Genomic DNA, 20,476 nt, shown 5'->3' on the forward strand with positions numbered 1-20,476 from the left:
CAATCAACAATGGCCTAGGCCAAGGCTCCCTTCACTCGCTCCCTGTCTGTCTCTCTCCTCAGCAGCAGGAGCACGTGAGGCGAGTGGCGGGAACCACTTTTAGCTGGACATAACTTATGTTTTATTGAGTTGCAATTGGCTGACAGATAAAAAGTCGGACCTCAGAATTCCAGGTCTGTTGTACCCGTGAAGACTTCCAGTCTAGAGGTGTTTGGTACTGACCTGAGGCGGCAGGTAGTGGTGGTTGCTGGAGGGAAACTGGTCAAAGGGCTGAGCGCGGACGTAGCAGCCCCGGTAGGGTTCTGTGGACACCACATTGTGGACACTCAGTGGGGAAAAGGGCTCCTTCATTGGCGTACAGATGGAGGGCAGCGCCTCACACAGGGGCTGCAACACAATGACAAAACTTCTATATCATTCATCTTTCACATTTCACCTTAATTATACAAGACATCATTATTATATTTCACAAGTAGGTATAAGAAGCATATCACTGACTCACATTAGCTACAGACACCATTGATATTCTAACTATATTTGTCCCACATTTGTCCACCAGGTAGCGCCCAGAGAACACATTTCTCCCTGTGCCTTTGCCTGTGATATGAGATGACTCAAGCCCCTTCTGTTGAGAACTCAAGAGTTCCTTTCAGCCTCCCATGTGTTTTCACAGGCATTTTATTGATGACAAATCCTAGTCAACTGTATTGGACAACTACTGTTGAGAACTCTAACACACACAAATACATGTTTCCATACACCCACCAGCCTATTAGGTGACAACAATGGACTATGAGCTCTGAGCTAGAACCGGTGCAGAGGAGAGGTAGAACCGGTGCGGAGGAGAGGTAGAACCGGAGGAGAGGAGAGGTAGAACCGGAGGAGAGGAGAGGTAGAACCGGAGGAGAGGAGAGGTAGAACCGGAGGAGAGAAGAGGTAGAACCGGAGGAGAGGAGAGGTAGAACTGGAGGAGAGGAGAGGCAGAACCGGTGCGGAAGAGAGGAGAGGTAGAACCGGTGCGGAAGAGAGGAGAGGTAGAACCGGTGCGGAAGAGAGGAGAGGTAGAACCGGTGCGGAAGAGAGGAGAGGTAGAACCGGTGCGAAAGAGAGGAGAGGTAGAACCGGTGCGGATGACAGGTAGAACCGGTGCGGAGGATAGGTAGAACCGGTGCGGAGGAGAGGTAGAACCGGTATGGAGGATAGGTAGAACCGGTATGGAGGAGAGGATAGGTAGAACCGGTATGGAGGAGAGGATAGGTAGAACCGGTATGGAGGAGAGGATAGGTAGAACCGGTATGGAGGAGAGGATAGGTAGAACCGGTATGGAGGAGAGGATAGGTAGAACCGGTATGGAGGAGAGGATAGGTAGAACCGGTATGGAGGAGGAGAGGATAGGTAGAACCGGTATGGAGGAGAGGATAGGTAGAACCGGTATTGAGGAGAGGATAGGTAGAACCGGTATGGAGGAGAGGATAGGTAGAACCGGTATAGAGGAGAGGATAGGTAGAACCGGTATGGAGGAGAGGAGTGGTAGAACCGGTGCGGAGGAAAGGAGTGGTAGAACCGGTGCGGAGGAAAGGAGTGGTAGAACCGGTGCGGAGGAAAGGAGTGGTAGAACCGGTGCGGAGGAAAGGAGTGGTAGAACCGGTGCGGAGGAAAGGAGTGGTAGAACCGGTACGGCGGAGAGGTCGAACAGGCCTAATGGTGAGTTCTTAATGATGGCCAGCACATTTCAGCACTCACACAAGCATGGAGCTTGCATCTGCGCACGTACACACAGCCACACACTTAGACATGCAGTCGCACACAATTTCTCTCACACATATTGGTACACAAACGTATACGCAGTAACACAAAGATGCATATTCTCACACAGATAAGCATATACTTTGTATTTGAAACACAAGCAGAAACACACCGTTCCTAATTCAGGCCTCACACTGCCTCACTCACTCACACTGCCTCGCTGACTGCGTGTGGAGGAGGCTGCTGGCTCTGGTTAGTCAGTGCTGTGTGTAAAGTAGCCCACGCCAGTGTTTTAACACACAGCGGAAATCTGGTTTGCTCCCAGCTGCTGCTACAGTAATTACTGTCCTGTGGTTGCTAAGAGATGCTTCCTTTGACCCCCCACCCCCCTTCTTTCTCTTTTTACCCTCCTCTCCCCCTCAGACTGCTAAAATACTGTGTGTGTGTGTGTGTGAAATACTGTGTGTGTGTGTGTGTGTGTGTGTGTGTAGCAGTCGGAGCAGGAATGCCAGAATTAGGAGAGGGGAAAGAAGAGAAAGAACAGAACAGGGAAAAACAAAAAAGTGTGTGTATGTGAGCATATGCATACGTGAGTGTGTATGCATGTGTGTGAGAGAGCGAGCACAGCCAACAAATCTGCTGAGGGAATGTCATAAACCAACTCCAGCTGGAGAAATGCAGGCCAGAATTTAAAATGCCAGATGACAGCTGTGTGTGTGTGTGTGTGTGTGTGTGTGTGTGTGTGTGTGTGTGTGTGTGTGTGAAAGAGCGAGAGAGGGGGTTAGGGGGATGAAATTGGAACCAGACTTGGGCTTCCTTTTAAAGCGCTGTGCTGAGCCCCTCCATTCAAAAGGCATGCGTGGGTGCCAATCTGGTTCCGATCTGACCCCAGAGATGTGGAGGTGGTGGGGGGTGACCTGGCTCAGGACCAACATACGAGCTCCATGCGGTTCCACCCTCCCAGGCACACATAGGGGAAGGGGCTGGCCTGCTGTTTGTGCGTTGTATCAGTGACTCAAAGACTCCCAGGTCCAAGCATCTGCCTGTTCACATCATTTCATTGTGAAGCATCCCAAGAAAAAGGAATTCAGATGTGTGTTAGAGAGGGAGAGAGGAGGAGGGTAGAGAGTGGGATTGTGTATGAGTTCTTCAGTGTTACGGATGATGACTCATACCTAGAATGCAACCTCGTAATGCTGCTCAGCCCTGCTCTACAAGGATTCTACTGGGGCTTCTCTCCCGTACGCTTTCTCCTCAACCAAACAACCAGAACATGCCAGGTGCCATTTGACCCACATTTGGGGTTTACTTGTTTAATCTCTCCAGGACTATGGCACCCCACCTCCTCTCAAATACTTGGTTGAGTTCAAATCGCACCAAACACTACATTTCTACAAGTCCTATATCTATTTAAGATGGAGAGAGGCTCATCCATCCCCCTCAGCGGATATCGTGCAGTACAAAACAGATGTGGTTTTGCGTTCTCAAACACCTGTCAAATGTTGCACCTAAACAGGGTTCTGCAAGGAGGGTGGAGGGTGTATGCAATTTGTGCAGTATGTCAGCCTTTGAGTGTGTATGTATGTGTCGACTGTGTGATTATGCATGTGTGTGACTGGCTGTGGAGTGTGCGGTGTCGTGGTGAGAGGAAGACTGTGGCGTTTTGGTGGGGGTGCTGAACCCCTGCTGGGCAGGATGTGGGCTGATAAGAGGGTCCTACACGCTACACACACAGCAGGTTAAGAGGTTCCAGAAACCAAGATGTCTGCATGGACTCAGAGCTTCAGATTATAAAGGGGAAAACCAGACATCCCTCCCAAAACACTACTTGGCAGACATGTCACTAGGCCAGTCCAGCTTATGTAGAGAAAGACTAGGCTAAATCCAATACAGGCCCAAACGAGGCCCCAGAGTGCCCTCCAGCCCATGTCAAAGTGACTCATCTCATGGCTCTCGGCTGGGCTACAGCACAAGGTCACTTTCAACTAAATCAATTCATGTCAGACCTTTGATGAATAAATGAAACTGAACAAAAAACTGAACAAATGTTTTGTCTGTGTACACAGTTCTCATCATTGGAGTCATATTCTGTGATGCAGCCAAGGCTGGAACGTGTTAAATTATGAAGAGGTGCAGGCTAATGTCACACATTGTGTGGTGGCATTTAAGTGGAGCGTTCGTTATCTCTCTCTCTCTCTAGCTGGGTGGCTTGGTGTTAGAGTGACTAGCCTCACGGTTTCTCGTCCGTGTAGCTCAGGTCACAGACCGCAACACTCGGATGCCAAATTACCATGGCGACACCCTCAGTTGCTCACTCACTGAACCCCCCCCCCTTTCCTCCCACCGCCTGCTCTTCTGCTGCTTAGCAACAATGCTGCTCTCCACATGCACAGATTCCCCCTCCCTCTCACGCCCTCTGACCTTCTCTACTCCACTCAGTGAATGAGGTCAGATACTGAGGGGTCAAAGGTGACTGCAACCCAGCCACCGGGTCACTGATGGACACAAAAATCACAAATACTGAGAACTAAAGAACAGCAGGAGCTACTAAATGATTGGCTTGGCAGGTCTTCTGAAACAAGGACTTTCTTTAAGGGGTTCAGTTTGCCATGTATACTTAGCAAATATCAAATCAAATCACATTTTATTTGTCACATACACATGGTTAGCAGATGTTAATGCGAGTGTAGCGAAATGCTTGTGCTTCCAGTTCCGACAATGCAGTAATAACCAACGAGTAATCTAACAATTTCACCACAACTACCTTATACACACAAGTGTAAAGGGATGAAGAATATGTACATACAAATATATGAATGAGTGATGATACAGAACGGCATCGTCAAGATACAGTAGATGGTATAGAGTTCAGTATATACATATGAGATGAGTAATGTAGGGTATGTAAACATATAAAAGTGGCATTGTTTAAAGTGGCTAGTGATACATGCATTACATAAAGATGGCAAGATGCAGTAGATGGTATAGAGAGCACAGTATATACATATGAGATGAGTAAATGTAGGGTATGTAAACATTATATTAAGTGGCATTGTTTAAAGTGGCTAGTGATACATTTTGTACATCAATTTTTCCATTATTAAAGTGGCTGGAGTTGAGTCAGTATGTTGGCAGCAGCCACTCAATGTTAGTGGTGGCTGTTTAACAGTCTGATGGCCTTGAGATAGAAGCTGTTTTTCAGTCTCTCGGTCCCAGCTTTGGTGCACCTGTATTGACCTCGCCTTCTGGATGATAGCGGAGTGAACAGGCAGTGGCTCGGGTTGTTGTTGTCCTTGATGATCTTTATGGCCTTCCTGTGACATCGGGTGGTATAGGTGTCCTGGAGGGCAGGTCATTTGCCCAAGGTGATGCGTTGTGCAGACCTCACTACCCTCTGGAGAGCCTTACGGTTGTGGGCGGAGCAGTTGCCGTACCAGGCGGTGATACAGCCCGACAGGATGCTCTCAATTGTGCATCTGTAAAAGTTTGTGCTTTTGGTGACAAGCCGAAATTCTTCAGCCTCCTGAGGTTGAAGAGGCGCTGCTGCGCCTTCTTCACCACGCTGTCTGTGTGAGTGGACCAATTCAGTTTGTCTGTGATGTGTATGCCGAGGAACTTAAAACTTACTATTCTCTCCACTACTGTCCCGTCGATGTAGATAGGGGGGTGCTCCCTCTGCTGTTTCCTGAAGTCCACGATCATCTCCTTTGTTTTGTTGACGTTGCGTGTGAGGTTATTTTCCTGACACCACACTCCGAGGGCCCTCACCACCTCCCTGTAGGCCGTCTCGTCGTTGTTGGTAATCAAGCCTACCACTGTAGTGTCATCTGCAATCTTGATGATTGAGTTGGAGGCGTGCATGGCCACTCAGTCGTGGGTGAACAGGGAGTACAGGAGAGGGCTCAGAACGCACCCTTTGTGGGGCCCCAGTGTTGAGGATCAGCGGGGTGGAGATGTTGTTACCTACCCTCACCACCTGGGGGCGGCCCGTCAGGAAGTCGAGTACCCAGTTGCACAGGGCGGGGTCGATACCTAGGGTTGATGACGAGCTTGGAGGGTACTATGGTGTTAAATGCTGAGCTGTATTTGATGAACAGCATTCTCACATAGGTATTCCTCTTGTCCAGATGGGTTAGGGCAATGTGCAGTGTGGTTACGATTGCATCGTCTGTGGACCTATTGGGGCGGTAAGCAAATTGGAGTGAGTCTAGGGTGTCAGGTCGGGTGGAGGTGATATGGTCCTTGACTAGTCTCTCAAAGCACTTCATGATGACGGAAGTGAGTGCTATGGGGCGGTAGTTGTTTAGCTCAGTTACCTTAGCTTTCTTGGGAACAGGAACAATAGTGGCCCTCTTGAAGTATGTGGGAACAGCAGACTGGGATAAGGATTGATTGAATATGTCCATAAACACACCAGCCAGCTGGTCTGCGCATGCTCTGAGGACGTGGCTGGGGATGCCGTCTGGGCCTGCAGCCTTGCGAGGGTTAACGCGTTTAAATGTTTTACTCACGTCGGCTGCAGTGAAAGAGAGTCCACAGGTTTTGGTAGCGGGCCGTGTCAGTGGCTCTGTATTGTCCTCAAAGCAAGCAAAGAAGTTGTTTAGTCTGTCTGGGAGACATCCTGGTCCGCGACGGGGCTTGTTTTCTTTTTGTAATCCGTGATTGACTGTTGACCCTGCCACATACATCTCGTGTCTGAGCCATTGAATTGCGACTCTACTTTGTTTCTATACTGACGCTTAGCTTGCTTGATTGCCTTGCGGAGGGAATAGCTACACTGTTTGTAATCGGTCATGTTTCCGGTCACCTTGCCCTGGTTAAAAGCAGTGGTTTGCGCTTTCAGTTTCGCGCGAATGCTGCCATCAATCCACGGTATAAATACCAGACATTGTACCATCGTGTCACAAATCTGATGGGGTTTTCTACTTGAAGTGTTAAGGAGCCATGTTGTTTCTACACCACAAAATCAACTTGGGTGTGTAGTCATATACCTGTACTCCCTCTTGTTCAGATTGAGAAAACCTTTCTAACCGCACCTGTAGCTTGTGAAAGCTCAGACTGAAGAGGACAAAGTGATAACCAACTACTTTATCAGCTTACCAACAATACGCCTGAGCACAGCTCAATCTATTAACAGATGAGGAACATGAGTAAATACAAGTGGCTTCCGATAATCCATGCAATTATTTTTACACAATTGGGTTCCCCCAGGTATCAGTTTTGACCAGATGACAGATGCACACACCTAAGCCGTGGGCACACTCGACAACTCCCCAGCAAAGGAAGGTAAGGTAAGGCCCTGGCTGTTCAAACAGACTCAAATCCTAAAGACAACTGGCAGAGTAGAAGACAGAAGGGCCTGAAGCAGTACAGATTTCCCTCTTCCCTGCTTCCTGGATTCAAGCACCAGCAAGAGAACTCAAACACACACTAGACTTGTGAGAAGTGGAGTTAGTCCTACAGCAAACCTCAGTGCTAGCAAATAGAGAAACAAGTACATGGAGAATATGAGGACCCCAGTCTTTGGACTCACCTGTAATCCATCTTCAAGAGAGTCCGAGTCGTCAAACGCAGGACAGCCTGGAAAGGAGAAGATATAATAAAATCAGATATTCAATAAGACTTCCAGCTACACAGATACAGGTGAGCTACAGAGAGAGACAGAAAGAGTTCTCATAACACACAGTATGTCAACGCGTCACCAAGTCCCTAAAAATGCCTTCCCCACAAGTACGTCACTGGTGATCGAGGAAAGAGAGAATCCATTAAGGGAGGTATGGTTGGCAAAGACTTCCATTCACCCGAGAACAGCTAAAAGGTCAATGAAAGCGTTTGTGTTAGTAGGACACATGGCCTAATGAAATCGACTCTCTACTTGTAAAAGTGCAACTCGAGTCGAGGCTAAAAAGCCATGAATGTTACTGACACCTAATGTCAAGTAAGTACTGATAAGAATACTAAGTCAATCGTACTGTTGAACTCGTACCCAACTCTTAGCAACATGTCTAAAACAAGCTTATCCTGAAATCTTGGGGAAAATAAATTAGTCCAAAGTTAAATGTTGGCAGTAGTGTAGAAAACAGATATTAGCTCATTTCCACTGGGACGGACGAAGAGGAAACTGTTTGTACCGGAGGCATCAAGAGGCTCTTTTAAGACTCCTAGTTCACTTAATTAGGATAACTAAGACCTCATTTAAAATGAGCCAGGCAGACAGGAGAAACCAGGCCTCCGTTTTTTACGTCCGTCTGTGTCTCTCTCCGTTAGTTTAGAGAAGACCGAAGAATATTGTTGGAGCATTGAACAGCATGTGGGTATCCATGTTCCTGTCTGTCAGTCTGCTACGGTGAGACCCAGGCCGTCTGTCTGTCTATAGCACGTTGAGACAGAGACGACTCTGCCAGTGCTGGGTCATGGAGCTGCCTGGGCCATGTGTCCGCTGTTCCCATGGCAACAGAGGACCGCAAGGCTGACACACCACACACTCAAACACACACTAAGAAGAACACACACACACTGCAGTCCGGCAGCAGAGCGATGCAACAGGAATACAAAGGAACCTGCCTGTGTGGAGAAGAGGTATTACACAACACTGGCGGAAAACAGAGGAAGCTAGAACAGATCAGAGGATACAGAGAGGAGAGGAGTAGAACAGGCACTGAGAGCTAAGCAGCAGTCTTATTATAAACCCATGACTGATAACAAGACCAAAGACAGGTAGCCTAGCAGTTAAGAGAGTTGGTAGAGTAACCGAAAAGGTCGCTGGTTCGACTCCCCTAGCCAGCAAGGTGGAAAAATCTGCCGTGAGCAAGGCAGTTAACCACCAACAACAAATGCTCCCTGGGCACTGATGATGATGTCGATTAAGGTAGCCCTCGCACCTCTCTGATTATTGGGTTGGGTTCAATTTGGAAGACAGATTTCAGTTCAATGCATTCAGGTCTGCAACTGACTAGATATCACCTTTCCTTCCCTTTCCCATAGGCCTTTGTGCTAATTCTGCTAATATGCTTGTATTGATCATCCGTACCTAAAATATCCATAGCTAGAGTTATAAGATTCTTTGGTGTAGTCCATTGTGCTTTATTAATTTAAACAATTGTCATGTTGTTAGACCCATCAGTTTCCTCCACAGGTCTACAGGGCTGAGGACCGGAGGAGATACAGTAGAGCCCAGGCCAGGTTCTAGTCTTAAGTAACACATGTCTACAGGGCCAAGGCCTGGATGAGATACAGTAGAGTCCAGGCCAGGTTCTAGTCTTAAGTAACACAGGTCTACAGGGCAGAGGACCGGAGGACATACAGTAGAACCCAGGCTAGGTTCTAGTCTTAAGTAACACAGGTCTACAGGGCCGAGGACCGGAGGACATACAGTAGAGCCCAGGCCAGGTTCTATTCTTAAGTAACACATGTCTACAGGGCCAAGTCCTGGATGAGATACAGTAGAGCCCAGGCTAGGTTCTAGTCTTGAGTAACACAGGTCTACAGGGTCGAGGACCGGATAAGATACAGTAGAGCCCAGGCTAGGTTCTAGTCTTAAGTAACACAGGTCTACAGGGCTGAGGACCGGAGGACATACAGTAGAGCCCAGGCCAGGTTCTATTCTTAAGTAACACATGTCTACAGGGCCAAGTCCTGGATGAGATACAGTAGAGCCCAGGCTAGGTTCTAGTCTTGAGGTCTACAGGGTCGAGGACCGGATGAGATACAGTAGAGCCCAGGCTAGGTTCTAGTCTTAAGTAACACAGGTCTACAGGGCCGAGGACCGGATGAGATACAGTAGAGCCCAGGCTAGGTTCTAGTCTTAAGTAACACAGGTCTACAGGGCCGAGGACCAGATGAGATACAGTAGAGCCCAGGCTAGGTTCTAGTCTTAAGTAACACAGGTCTACAGGGCCGAGGACCGGATGAGATACAGTAGAGCCCAGGCCAGGCTCTAGTCTTAAGTAACACATGTCTACAGGGCAGAGGACCGGAGGACATACAGTAGAGCCCAGGCTAGGTTCTAGTCTTGAGTAACGCAGGGCAGGAGGCTGGATGGCAGATTGCTGAGCTGGCGGCTCTCCTGCTAATTGGATGACTCCAAGCTGTTGGATGAGTCCCAAGCTGTTGTATCAACTTCAGCTCATCTCCAACCATGTTAACGTAGACTAGCCTCAGCCCATCTCCAACCAGGTTAACCTAGCTTCAGCTCATCTCCAACCAGGTTAACCTAGCTTCAGCTCATCTCCAACCAGGTTAACCTAACAGAGCCCAGCTTATCTCCAACCAGTTTAGCCTAGCTTCAGCCCATCTCCAACCAGGTTAGCCTAACATCAGCCCATCTCCAACCAGGCTAGCCTAGCTTCAGCCCATCTCCAACCAGGCTAGCCTAGCTTCAGCCCATCTCCAACCTAGTTAGCCTAGCTTCAGCCCATCGCCAACCAGGTTAACCTAGCTTCAGCCCATCTCCAACCAGGTTAGCCTAGCTTCAGCCCATCTCCAACCAGGTTAGCCTAGCTTCAGCCCATCTCCAACTAGGTTAACCTAGCTTCAGCTCATCACCTACCAGGTTAACCTAGCTTCAGGTTATCTCCAAACAGGTTAACTTTGCCCAAACTCCAGCTAGCCTATTCCACAGAAAAATATTCCTGCAGCAACAGGATTGTAACGTTTAGTGGATAATGTTGCTTGACCTGTAGTACGGCAATTAGCTGACTAAAATTAGGCTACATGAAAAGTGCAATAATGTTGATATTACTGTTAGTGTATTTATGTAAATCACAAAGCTCATCTGCATTACCTGCGGTGCAGGAAAATTCTCAACAAAAGAGTTATCCTACATCTGTACCTTAAAGCCTGAACTCCAAATTCCAGACGGCCCCTATCCTGACCTAAAGGTGTCCCTCAGCTTGTAGACCTATCCTCTGACTCGACTGTCTGGGCACGGGCTTGTCAGTCTGTACAGGAAGTGGTGCCCTTATGTCCTAGACAGCTGGCACAGATAAGATAGGAGAGCCAATCATAGGTGAGTGAGCCGGGAGCAGGGGAAGTCATCACAGCTAATCAACACTATACATCTATCACCAGGAGAACAGGCCAACCATTACATGTCACAGACATAGAACAACACACAATGACACACACACAGAAACCAACACAAATTAATATGAACACAGGCATAATGTCGGAGGCAAGGAGTCTACAAAAGCACATGTTCTGTGAGGTGAGACTGTACTGAGGTGGACTGAAGCTCAGGGGTCCTTCCTAACCCACCTTGGTTGATGTCCTCGATGGCCCTGCGGATCCCTCTATCAAAGGCCCTGGCGTCTGCAGGACTCTGGAAGGTCAGGCCAAACTTCTTGTCGTTGATCCTCCAATGGTGAAATATGGGGTTGACCTTGTTGTAGACCAGGTCCTTCTTTAGAATACACTCCAGAACAACCTGAACAGCGAGAGAGAGACATCTGCTAGTGACTTGAAGTTCACATTTTTCTACACTGACATTTGAGTCATTTAGCAGACGCTCTTATCCAGAGAGACTTACAGGAGCAATTAATGTTAAGGGCCTTGGTTAAGGGAACATACTTGCCCAACGATCTTAACCACTAGGCTACCTGGCCAGATGGTAAAACGTTGGTCCCATTACCTTAATGCAGAATAATATGATACAGAACCACACAGCACAGAATCTAGTCTAGATTTCTCCAGCTAGAAAACCCAAAAATCAGTCTCTCACTCGAAAAGCAAAGCCGTAGAAAGTAGAAATCCAACAAGGTATAGGAGTGTAAAATCACTAAATGGAAACATCGCTATTTACCCCTGTCTGATGGAGCCTTTGAGGAACAGACATCTAACCGCCATCTTACTCATCACCCTAAGCTGTTTAAATGTGTCCCGTTTAATTACAACACGTAGCGTGTTGAGAAATGAAAAGCCCCAACTCTGGATAAATTGAAACACTCCAAATCCAACCAAATAGCCCTTTTCCTCCCCTCTTCATTTGTAAAACAGATTACAATATAGTGTGGTTTTATTTTACAAATGATAAAGCTGGAGGGTAAGAAGAGTTTTGGAGCCAGGCACAGAAACTAAGTGTGAAAGAGAGAGATATTATTAATCAAGACTGTTGGGTGGCCCTTCCTCCAGCCCTTCCTCCAGCCAGATGGGAGGGGAGGGGAGGGAGGGGCGGGAGAGGCGGGAGGAGGTGTCCGCCTCTGGGGCTGATTGTGGGAGGCGAGACTGAGCGGAGCCGGAGTGGGTAAGGTGAGCGGCTTGCCTGGGAGAAGAGGAAGTATCGTCGTTGAGGAAGGATGCCACTCAACACCGCATTCATTCAAGTCAGGGAAAGAGAGAGGTGGATCCACAGAAAGGTGGAGAGTAGAGACCAGAGTAGAGACCAGACTAGAGACCAGAGTAGAGACCAGAGTAGAGACCAGAGTAGAGACCAGACTAGAGACCAGACTAGAGACCAGACTAGAGACCAGAGTAGAGACCAGACTAGAGACCAGACTAGAGACCAGACTAGAGACCAGACTAGAGACCAGAGTAGAGACCAGAGTAGAGACCAGAGAGAGCGAGGGAGAAAGAAAATTCAGATGTAGGATCTTCATTTGAGCCAGTCTCCTACAGCAGGAAAATAATCAAGCAGCAACAGGAAATGTGAATTGTGTGTGAACAATTTTGTAGCAGTACATTTTTAGTAAGGGAAAATCAAGTCAAATTTAAAAGTGGAAATTACAAACTGTAGAAGCCTTTTAAAACCACAAATACACTAAGTTATCGTGCAACAGGGGGATCAAATTAAGAACCTATGTATGTACGAGACAGAGGTGTGGCGAGAGAGGGATTGGTAAAGAGATAGAAGGAGAGAGAAGATGAATTGAATTCAGAGTGAGTCTTAACAGATTGGGGGAGTTTGTAGTTGCACTCTGGCTTTTGTGACAGAGGGAGGACTGATTCCACTCTGAGATGTTATCAAGAGGACAGGACTGTTTCTCTGTGTGAGAGCAGAGGACAAGCAGACACCAAACAGCAGACATAAATGCCACATACATTCATTCAGTTATCAATTTGATAATCTACCAAGCAGCAATGCTATATCTATAAACTAAATACAAAAACGACTTCCCATGCATATAGAATAACTGGGGCAGAGTCCTCTTAGTTTGTACGACCTCTTATCTTTATTCATTTGTGTTAAGAACAAGTCTATAAAATCCTTAAGGAAATTAGTTGGTTCAATCTTTCTTAATCAATCCAATACAAAAGTAGCCTATTGGGCAGGCGACACAAATAAATAAGTACATCTAAGAAGGTTAGGTTAAATCTAGCAGTGGAGAAAGAAATGCCATATTAGAGAGAGTCAGAGAGCTTAGAGAGAGCTGTTATAATCTGAGAGCTGGTAATTCAGCAGCCAATTAAAGCTGTGCTCTTTAACAAAACACAGAAAACGAGTGAGAGGGGGAGAGAGCAGAGAGAGAAGGGGGGGTCAGAGAGAGCAGAGAGAGAACAGAGAGAGCAGAGAGAGCAGAGAGAGAAGGGGGGGTCAGAGAGAACAGAGAGAGAACAGAGAGAGCAGAGAGAGCAGAGAGAGAAGGGGGGGTCAGAGAGAGCAGAGAGAGCAGAGAGAGAACAGAGAGAGAACAGAGAGAGCAGAGAGAGAACAGAGAGCGAGAGAGAACAGTGTGAACAGAGAGATGAGTGTAAAGCAGAGAGAGGAAGAACAGAGAGAAAACAGAAAACAGCGCACAGAGCAGAGAGCACACAGAGCAGAGAGCACACAGAGCAGAGAGCACACAGAGCAGAGAGCACACAGAGCACACAGAGCAGAGAGAACCGAACAGAGAGAGCAGAGTGTGAACAGAGAGAGCGTGAACAGAGAGAGCAGAGAGTGTGAACAGAGAGAGCAGAGAGTGTGAACAGAGAGAGCAGAGAGTGTGAACAGAGAGAGCAGAGAGCGTGAACAGAGAGCAGAGAGCGTGAACAGAGAGAGCAGAGAGCGTGAACAGAGAGAGCAGAGAGTGTGAACAGAGAGAGAGTGAACAGAGAGAGAGTGAACAGAGAGAGCGTGAACAGAGAGAGTGTGAACAGAGAGAGCGTGGAGAGAGCAGAGAGCGTGAACAGAGAGCAGAGAGCGTGAACAGAGAGAGAGTGAACAGAGAGAGAGTGAACAGAGAGAGCGTGAACAGAGAGAGCGTGAACAGAGAGAGCGTGAACAGAGAGAGCGTGAACAGAGAGAGCGTGAACAGAGAGAGCGTGAACAGAGAGAGCGTGAACAGAGAGAGCGTGTGAACAGAGAGAGCAGAGTGTGAACAGAGAGAGCAGAGAGCGTGAACAGAGAGAGAGTGAACAGAGAGAGCGTGAACAGAGAGAGTGTGAACAGAGAGCGCGTGAACAGAGAGAGAGCAGAGAGCGTGAACAGAGAGAGTGTGAACAGAGAGCGTGAACAGAGAGCGAGTGAACAGAGAGAGCGTGAACAGAGAGAGCGTGAACAGAGAGAGCGTGAACAGAGAGAGCGTGAACAGAGAGCGAGTGAACAGAGAGAGCGAGTGAACAGAGAGAGTGTGAACAGAGAGAGCGTGAACAGAGAGAGCGTGAACAGAGAGAGCGTGAACAGAGAGAGCGTGAACAGAGAGAGCGTGAACAGAGAGAGCGTGAACAGAGAGAGCGTGAACAGAGAGAGCGTGAACAGAGAGAGCGTGAACAGAGAGAGCGTGAACAGAGAGAGCGTGAACAGAGAGAGCGTGAACAGAGAGAGCGTGAACAGAGAGAGCAGAGTGTGAACAGAGAGAGCAGAGAGCGTGAACAGAGAGAGCGTGAACAGAGAGAGTGTGAACAGAGAGTGTGAACAGAGAGAGCGTGAACAGAGAGAGAGCAGAGAGCGTGAACAGAGAGAGTGTGAACAGAGAGAGAGCAGAGAGTGTGAACAGAGAGAGTGTGAACAGAGAGAGTGTGAACAGAGAGAGAGCAGAGAGCGTGAACAGAGAGAGTGTGAACAGAGAGAGTGTGAACAGAGAGAGTGTGAACAGAGAGAGAGCAGAGAGCGTGAACAGAGAGTGTGAACAGAGAGAGCGTGAACAGAGAGAGAGCAGAGAGCGTGAACAGAGAGAGTGTGAACAGAGAGAGAGCAGAGAGCGTGAACAGAGAGAGTGTGAACAGAGAGAGCGTGAACAGAGAGAGCGTGAACAGAGAGAGCGTGAACAGAGAGAGCGTGAACAGAGAGAGCGTGAACAGAGAGAGCATGAACAGAGAGAGCAGAGAGTGTGAACAGAGAGAGTGTGAACAGAGAGAGCGTGAACAGAGAGAGCAGAGTGTGAACAGAGAGAGAGCAGAGTGTGAACAGAGAGAGTGTGAACAGAGAGCGTGAACAGAGAGCGAGTGAACAGAGAGAGCGTGAACAGAGAGAGCGTGAACAGAGAGCGAGTGAACAGAGAGAGCGAGTGAACAGAGAGAGCGTGAACAGAGAGAGCGTGAACAGAGAGAGCGTGAACAGAGAGAGCGTGAACAGAGAGAGCGTGAACAGAGAGAGCGTGAACAGAGAGAGCGTGAACAGAGAGAGCGTGAACAGAGAGAGTGAACAGAGTGTGAACAGAGAGAGCAGAGTGTGAACAGAGAGAGCAGTGAACAACAGAGAGAGCGTGAACAGAGAGAGTGTGAACAGAGAGTGTGAACAGAGAGAGCGTGAACAGAGAGAGAGCAGAGAGCGTGAACAGAGAGAGTGTGAACAGAGAGAGAGCAGAGAGTGTGAACAGAGAGAGTGTGAACAGAGAGAGTGTGAACAGAGAGAGAGCAGAGAGCGTGAACAGAGAGAGTGTGAACAGAGAGAGTGTGAACAGAGAGAGTGTGAACAGAGAGAGAGCAGAGAGCGTGAACAGAGAGTGTGAACAGAGAGAGCGTGAACAGAGAGAGAGCAGAGAGCGTGAACAGAGAGAGTGTGAACAGAGAGAGAGCAGAGAGCGTGAACAGAGAGAGTGTGAACAGAGAGAGCGTGAACAGAGAGAGCGTGAACAGAGAGAGCGTGAACAGAGAGAGCAGAGAGTGTGAACAGAGAGAGTGTGAACAGAGAGAGCGTGAACAGAGAGAGCAGAGTGTGAACAGAGAGAGAGCAGAGTGTGAACAGAGAGAGAGCAGAGTGTGAACAGAGAGAGAGCAGAGTGTGAACAGAGAGAGCGTGAACAGAGAGAGCAGAGAGTGTGAACAGAGAGAGCAGAGAGAGCAGAGAGTGTGAACAGAGAGAGCAGAGAGCGTGAACAGAGAGAGCAGAGAGCGTGAACAGAGAGAGCAGAGAGCGTGAACAGAGAGAGCAGAGAGCGTGAACAGAGAGAGCGTGAACAGAGAGAGCGTGAACAGAGAGAGCGTGAACAGAGAGAGCGTGAACAGAGAGAGCGTGAACAGAGAGAGCGTGAACAGAGAGAGCGTGAACAGAGAGAGCGTGAACAGAGAGAGCGTGAACAGAGAGAGCGTGAACAGAGAGAGCGTGAACAGAGAGAGCGTGAACAGAGAGAGCGTGAACAGAGAGAGCGTGAACAGAGAGAGCGTGAACAGAGAGAGCGTGAACAGAGAGAGCGTGAACAGAGAGAGCGTGAACAGAGAGAGCGTGAACAGAGAGAGCGTGAACAGAGAGAGCTTGAACAGAGAGAGCGTGAACAGAGAGCAGAGAGTGTGAACAGAGAGAGCAGAGAGCGTGAACAGAGAGAGCAGAGAGCGTGAACAGAGAGCAGAGTGTGAACAGAGAGAGCGTGAACAGAGAGCAGAGTGTGAACAGAGAGAGTGTGAACAGAGAGAGCGTGAACAGAGAGCGAGTGAACAGAGAGCGAGTGAACAGAGAGAGCGTGAACAGAGAGCGTGAACAGAGAGAGCGTGAACAGAGAGAGCGTGAACAGAGAGAGCGTGAACAGAGAGAGCGTGAACAGAGAGAGCGTGAACAGAGAGAGCGTGAACAGAGAGAGCGTGAACAGAGAGAGCAGAGTGTGAACAGAGAGAGCAGAGAGCGTGAACAGAGAGAGCGTGAACAGAGAGAGTGTGAACAGAGAGTGTGAACAGAGAGAGCGTGAACAGAGAGAGAGCAGAGAGCGTGAACAGAGAGAGTGTGAACAGAGAGAGAGCAGAGAGTGTGAACAGAGAGAGTGTGAACAGAGAGAGTGTGAACAGAGAGAGAGCAGAGAGCGTGAACAGAGAGTGTGAACAGAGAGAGTGTGAACAGAGAGAGTGTGAACAGAGAGAGAGCAGAGAGCGTGAACAGAGAGTGTGAACAGAGAGAGCGTGAACAGAGAGAGAGCAGAGAGCGTGAACAGAGAGAGTGTGAACAGAGAGAGAGCAGAGAGCGTGAACAGAGAGAGTGTGAACAGAGAGAGCGTGAACAGAGAGAGCGTGAACAGAGAGAGCAGAGAGTGTGAACAGAGAGAGTGTGAACAGAGAGAGTGTGAACAGAGAGAGCGTGAACAGAGAGAGCAGAGTGTGAACAGAGAGAGAGCAGAGTGTGAACAGAGAGAGAGCAGAGTGTGAACAGAGAGAGCGTGAACAGAGAGAGCAGAGAGTGTGAACAGAGAGAGCAGAGAGTGTGAACAGAGAGAGCAGAGAGCGTGAACAGAGAGAGCAGAGAGCGTGAACAGAGAGAGCAGAGAGCGTGAACAGAGAGAGCAGAGAGCGTGAACAGAGAGAGCGTGAACAGAGAGAGCGTGAACAGAGAGAGCGTGAACAGAGAGAGCGTGAACAGAGAGAGCGTGAACAGAGAGAGCGTGAACAGAGAGAGCGTGAACAGAGAGAGCGTGAACAGAGAGAGCGTGAACAGAGAGAGCGTGAACAGAGAGAGCGTGAACAGAGAGAGCGTGAACAGAGAGAGCGTGAACAGAGAGAGCTTGAACAGAGAGAGCGTGAACAGAGAGCAGAGAGTGTGAACAGAGAGAGCAGAGAGCGTGAACAGAGAGAGCAGAGAGCGTGAACAGAGAGCAGAGTGTGAACAGAGAGAGCGTGAACAGAGAGAGCAGAGTGTGAACAGAGAGAGTGTGAACAGAGAGAGCGTGAACAGAGAGAGCGTGAACAGAGAGAGCGTGAACAGAGAGAGCGTGAACAGAGAGAGCGTGAACAGAGAGAGCGTGAACAGAGAGAGAGAGCGTGAACAGAGAGAGCGTGAACAGAGAGAGCGTGAACAGAGAGAGTGAACAGAGAGTGTGAACAGAGAGAGAGCAGAGAGTGTGAACAGAGAGAGAGCAGAGAGTGTGAACAGAGAGAGCGTGAACAGAGAGAGAGCAGAGTGTGAACAGAGAGAGCGTGAACAGAGAGAGAGCAGAGTGTGAACAGAGAGAGCGTGAACAGAGAGAGCAGAGAGCGTGAACAGAGAGAGTGTGAACAGAGAGAGCGTGAACAGAGAGAGCGTGAACAGAGAGAGCGTGAACAGAGAGAGCGTGAACAGAGAGAGAGCAGAGTGTGAACAGAGAGAGCGTGAACAGAGAGCGCAGAGAGCGTGAACAGAGAGAGTGTGAACAGAGAGAGCGTGAACAGAGAGAGCGTGAACAGAGAGAGCGTGAACAGAGAGAGTGTGAACAGAGAGAGCGTGAACAGAGAGAGCGTGAACAGAGAGAGTGTGAACAGAGAGAGCGTGAACAGAGAGCAGAGTGTGAACAGAGAGAGCGTGAACAGAGAGAGCGTGAACAGAGAGCAGAGAGTGTGAACAGAGAGAGCAGAGAGCGTGAACAGAGAGAGCAGAGAGCGTGAACAGAGAGCAGAGTGTGAACAGAGAGAGCGTGAACAGAGAGAGCAGAGTGTGAACAGAGAGAGAGCAGAGTGTGAACAGAGAGAGAGCAGAGTGTGAACAGAGAGAGAGCAGAGTGTGAACAGAGAGAGCGTGAACAGAGAGAGCAGAGAGTGTGAACAGAGAGAGCAGAGAGAGCAGAGAGTGTGAACAGAGAGAGCAGAGAGCGTGAACAGAGAGAGCAGAGAGCGTGAACAGAGAGAGCAGAGAGCGTGAACAGAGAGAGCGTGAACAGAGAGCGTGAACAGAGAGAGCGTGAACAGAGAGAGCGTGAACAGAGAGAGCGTGAACAGAGAGAGCGTGAACAGAGAGAGCGTGAACAGAGAGAGCGTGAACAGAGAGAGCGTGAACAGAGAGAGCGTGAACAGAGAGAGCGTGAACAGAGAGAGCGTGAACAGAGAGAGCGTGAACAGAGAGAGCGTGAACAGAGAGAGCTTGAACAGAGAGAGCGTGAACAGAGAGCAGAGAGTGTGAACAGAGAGAGCAGAGAGCGTGAACAGAGAGAGCAGAGAGCGTGAACAGAGAGCAGAGTGTGAACAGAGAGAGCGTGAACAGAGAGAGCAGAGTGTGAACAGAGAGAGTGTGAACAGAGAGAGTGTGAACAGAGAGAGCGTGAACAGAGAGAGCGTGAACAGAGAGAGCGTGAACAGAGAGAGCGTGAACAGAGAGAGCGTGAACAGAGAGAGCGTGAACAGAGAGAGCAGAGTGTGAACAGAGAGAGCGTGAACAGAGAGAGCGTGAACAGAGAGAGAGCAGAGAGTGTGAACAGAGAGAGAGCAGAGAGTGTGAACAGAGAGAGCGTGAACAGAGAGAGAGCAGAGTGTGAACAGAGAGAGCGTGAACAGAGAGAGAGAGCAGAGTGTGAACAGAGAGAGCGTGAACAGAGAGAGCAGAGAGCGTGAACAGAGAGAGTGTGAACAGAGAGAGCGTGAACAGAGAGCGTGAACAGAGAGAGCGTGAACAGAGAGAGCGTGAACAGAGAGAGCGTGAACAGAGAGAGAGCAGAGTGTGAACAGAGAGAGCGTGAACAGAGAGCGCAGAGAGCGTGAACAGAGAGAGTGTGAACAGAGAGAGCGTGAACAGAGAGAGCGTGAACAGAGAGAGCGTGAACAGAGAGAGCGTGAACAGAGAGAGTGTGAACAGAGAGAGCGTGAACAGAGAGAGCAGAGTGTGAACAGAGAGAGCGTGAACAGAGAGAGCGTGAACAGAGAGAGAGCAGAGAGTGTGAACAGAGAGAGAGCAGAGAGTGTGAACAGAGAGAGCGTGAACAGAGAGAGAGCAGAGTGTGAACAGAGAGAGCGTGAACAGAGAGAGAGCAGAGTGTGAACAGAGAGAGCAGAGTGTGAACAGAGAGAGCAGAGAGCGTGAACAGAGAGAGTGTGAACAGAGAGAGCGTGAACAGAGAGAGCGTGAACAGAGAGAGCGTGAACAGAGAGAGCGTGAACAGAGAGAGCAGAGTGTGAACAGAGAGAGCGTGAACAGAGAGAGCGTGAACAGAGAGAGCGTGAACAGAGAGAGAGCAGAGTGTGAACAGAGAGAGCGTGAACAGAGAGAGCAGAGTGTGAACAGAGAGAGCGTGAACAGAGAGAGCGTGAACAGAGAGAGCGTGAACAGAGAGAGCGTGAACAGAGAGAGCGTGAACAGAGAGAGCGTGAACAGAGAGCGTGAACAGAGAGTGTGAACAGAGAGAGCGTGAACAGAGAGAGCAGAGTGTGAACAGAGAGAGCGTGAACAGAGAGAGCGTGAACAGAGAGAGAGCAGAGAGTGTGAACAGAGAGAGAGCAGAGAGTGTGAACAGAGAGAGCGTGAACAGAGAGAGAGCAGAGTATGAACAGAGAGAGCGTGAACAGAGAGAGAGCAGAGTGTGAACAGAGAGAGCAGAGTGTGAACAGAGAGCGTGAACAGAGAGAGCAGAGGGCGTGAACAGAGAGAGCGTGAACAGAGAGAGCGTGAACAGAGAGAGCGTGAACAGAGAGAGCGTGAACAGAGAGAGCGTGA

The 20,476-nt window shown here is 49.0% G+C and overlaps 1 protein-coding gene across 3 annotated transcripts in view; it reads right to left on the bottom strand.

Moving 5' to 3' along the window:
- The window catches only part of LOC112256781 (sprouty-related, EVH1 domain-containing protein 1), a 104,338-nt gene that overhangs the window by 13,740 nt on the left and 70,122 nt on the right, over positions 1–20,476 (bottom strand). For all 3 annotated transcript variants that reach the window (XM_042325340.1, XM_042325341.1, XM_042325342.1), the window contains 3 exons: positions 11,002–11,170; positions 7,280–7,326; positions 223–387 (listed from right to left, as the gene is read on the bottom strand). In XM_042325340.1, the coding sequence (XP_042181274.1) occupies positions 223–387; positions 7,280–7,326; positions 11,002–11,170 (381 nt within the window). The remainder of the gene's footprint in view (positions 1–222; positions 388–7,279; positions 7,327–11,001; positions 11,171–20,476) is intronic.

This window comes from Oncorhynchus tshawytscha, linkage group LG08 (assembly GCF_018296145.1).
Source record: "Oncorhynchus tshawytscha isolate Ot180627B linkage group LG08, Otsh_v2.0, whole genome shotgun sequence".
NCBI classification, from domain to species: Eukaryota; Metazoa; Chordata; class Actinopteri; order Salmoniformes; family Salmonidae; genus Oncorhynchus; species Oncorhynchus tshawytscha.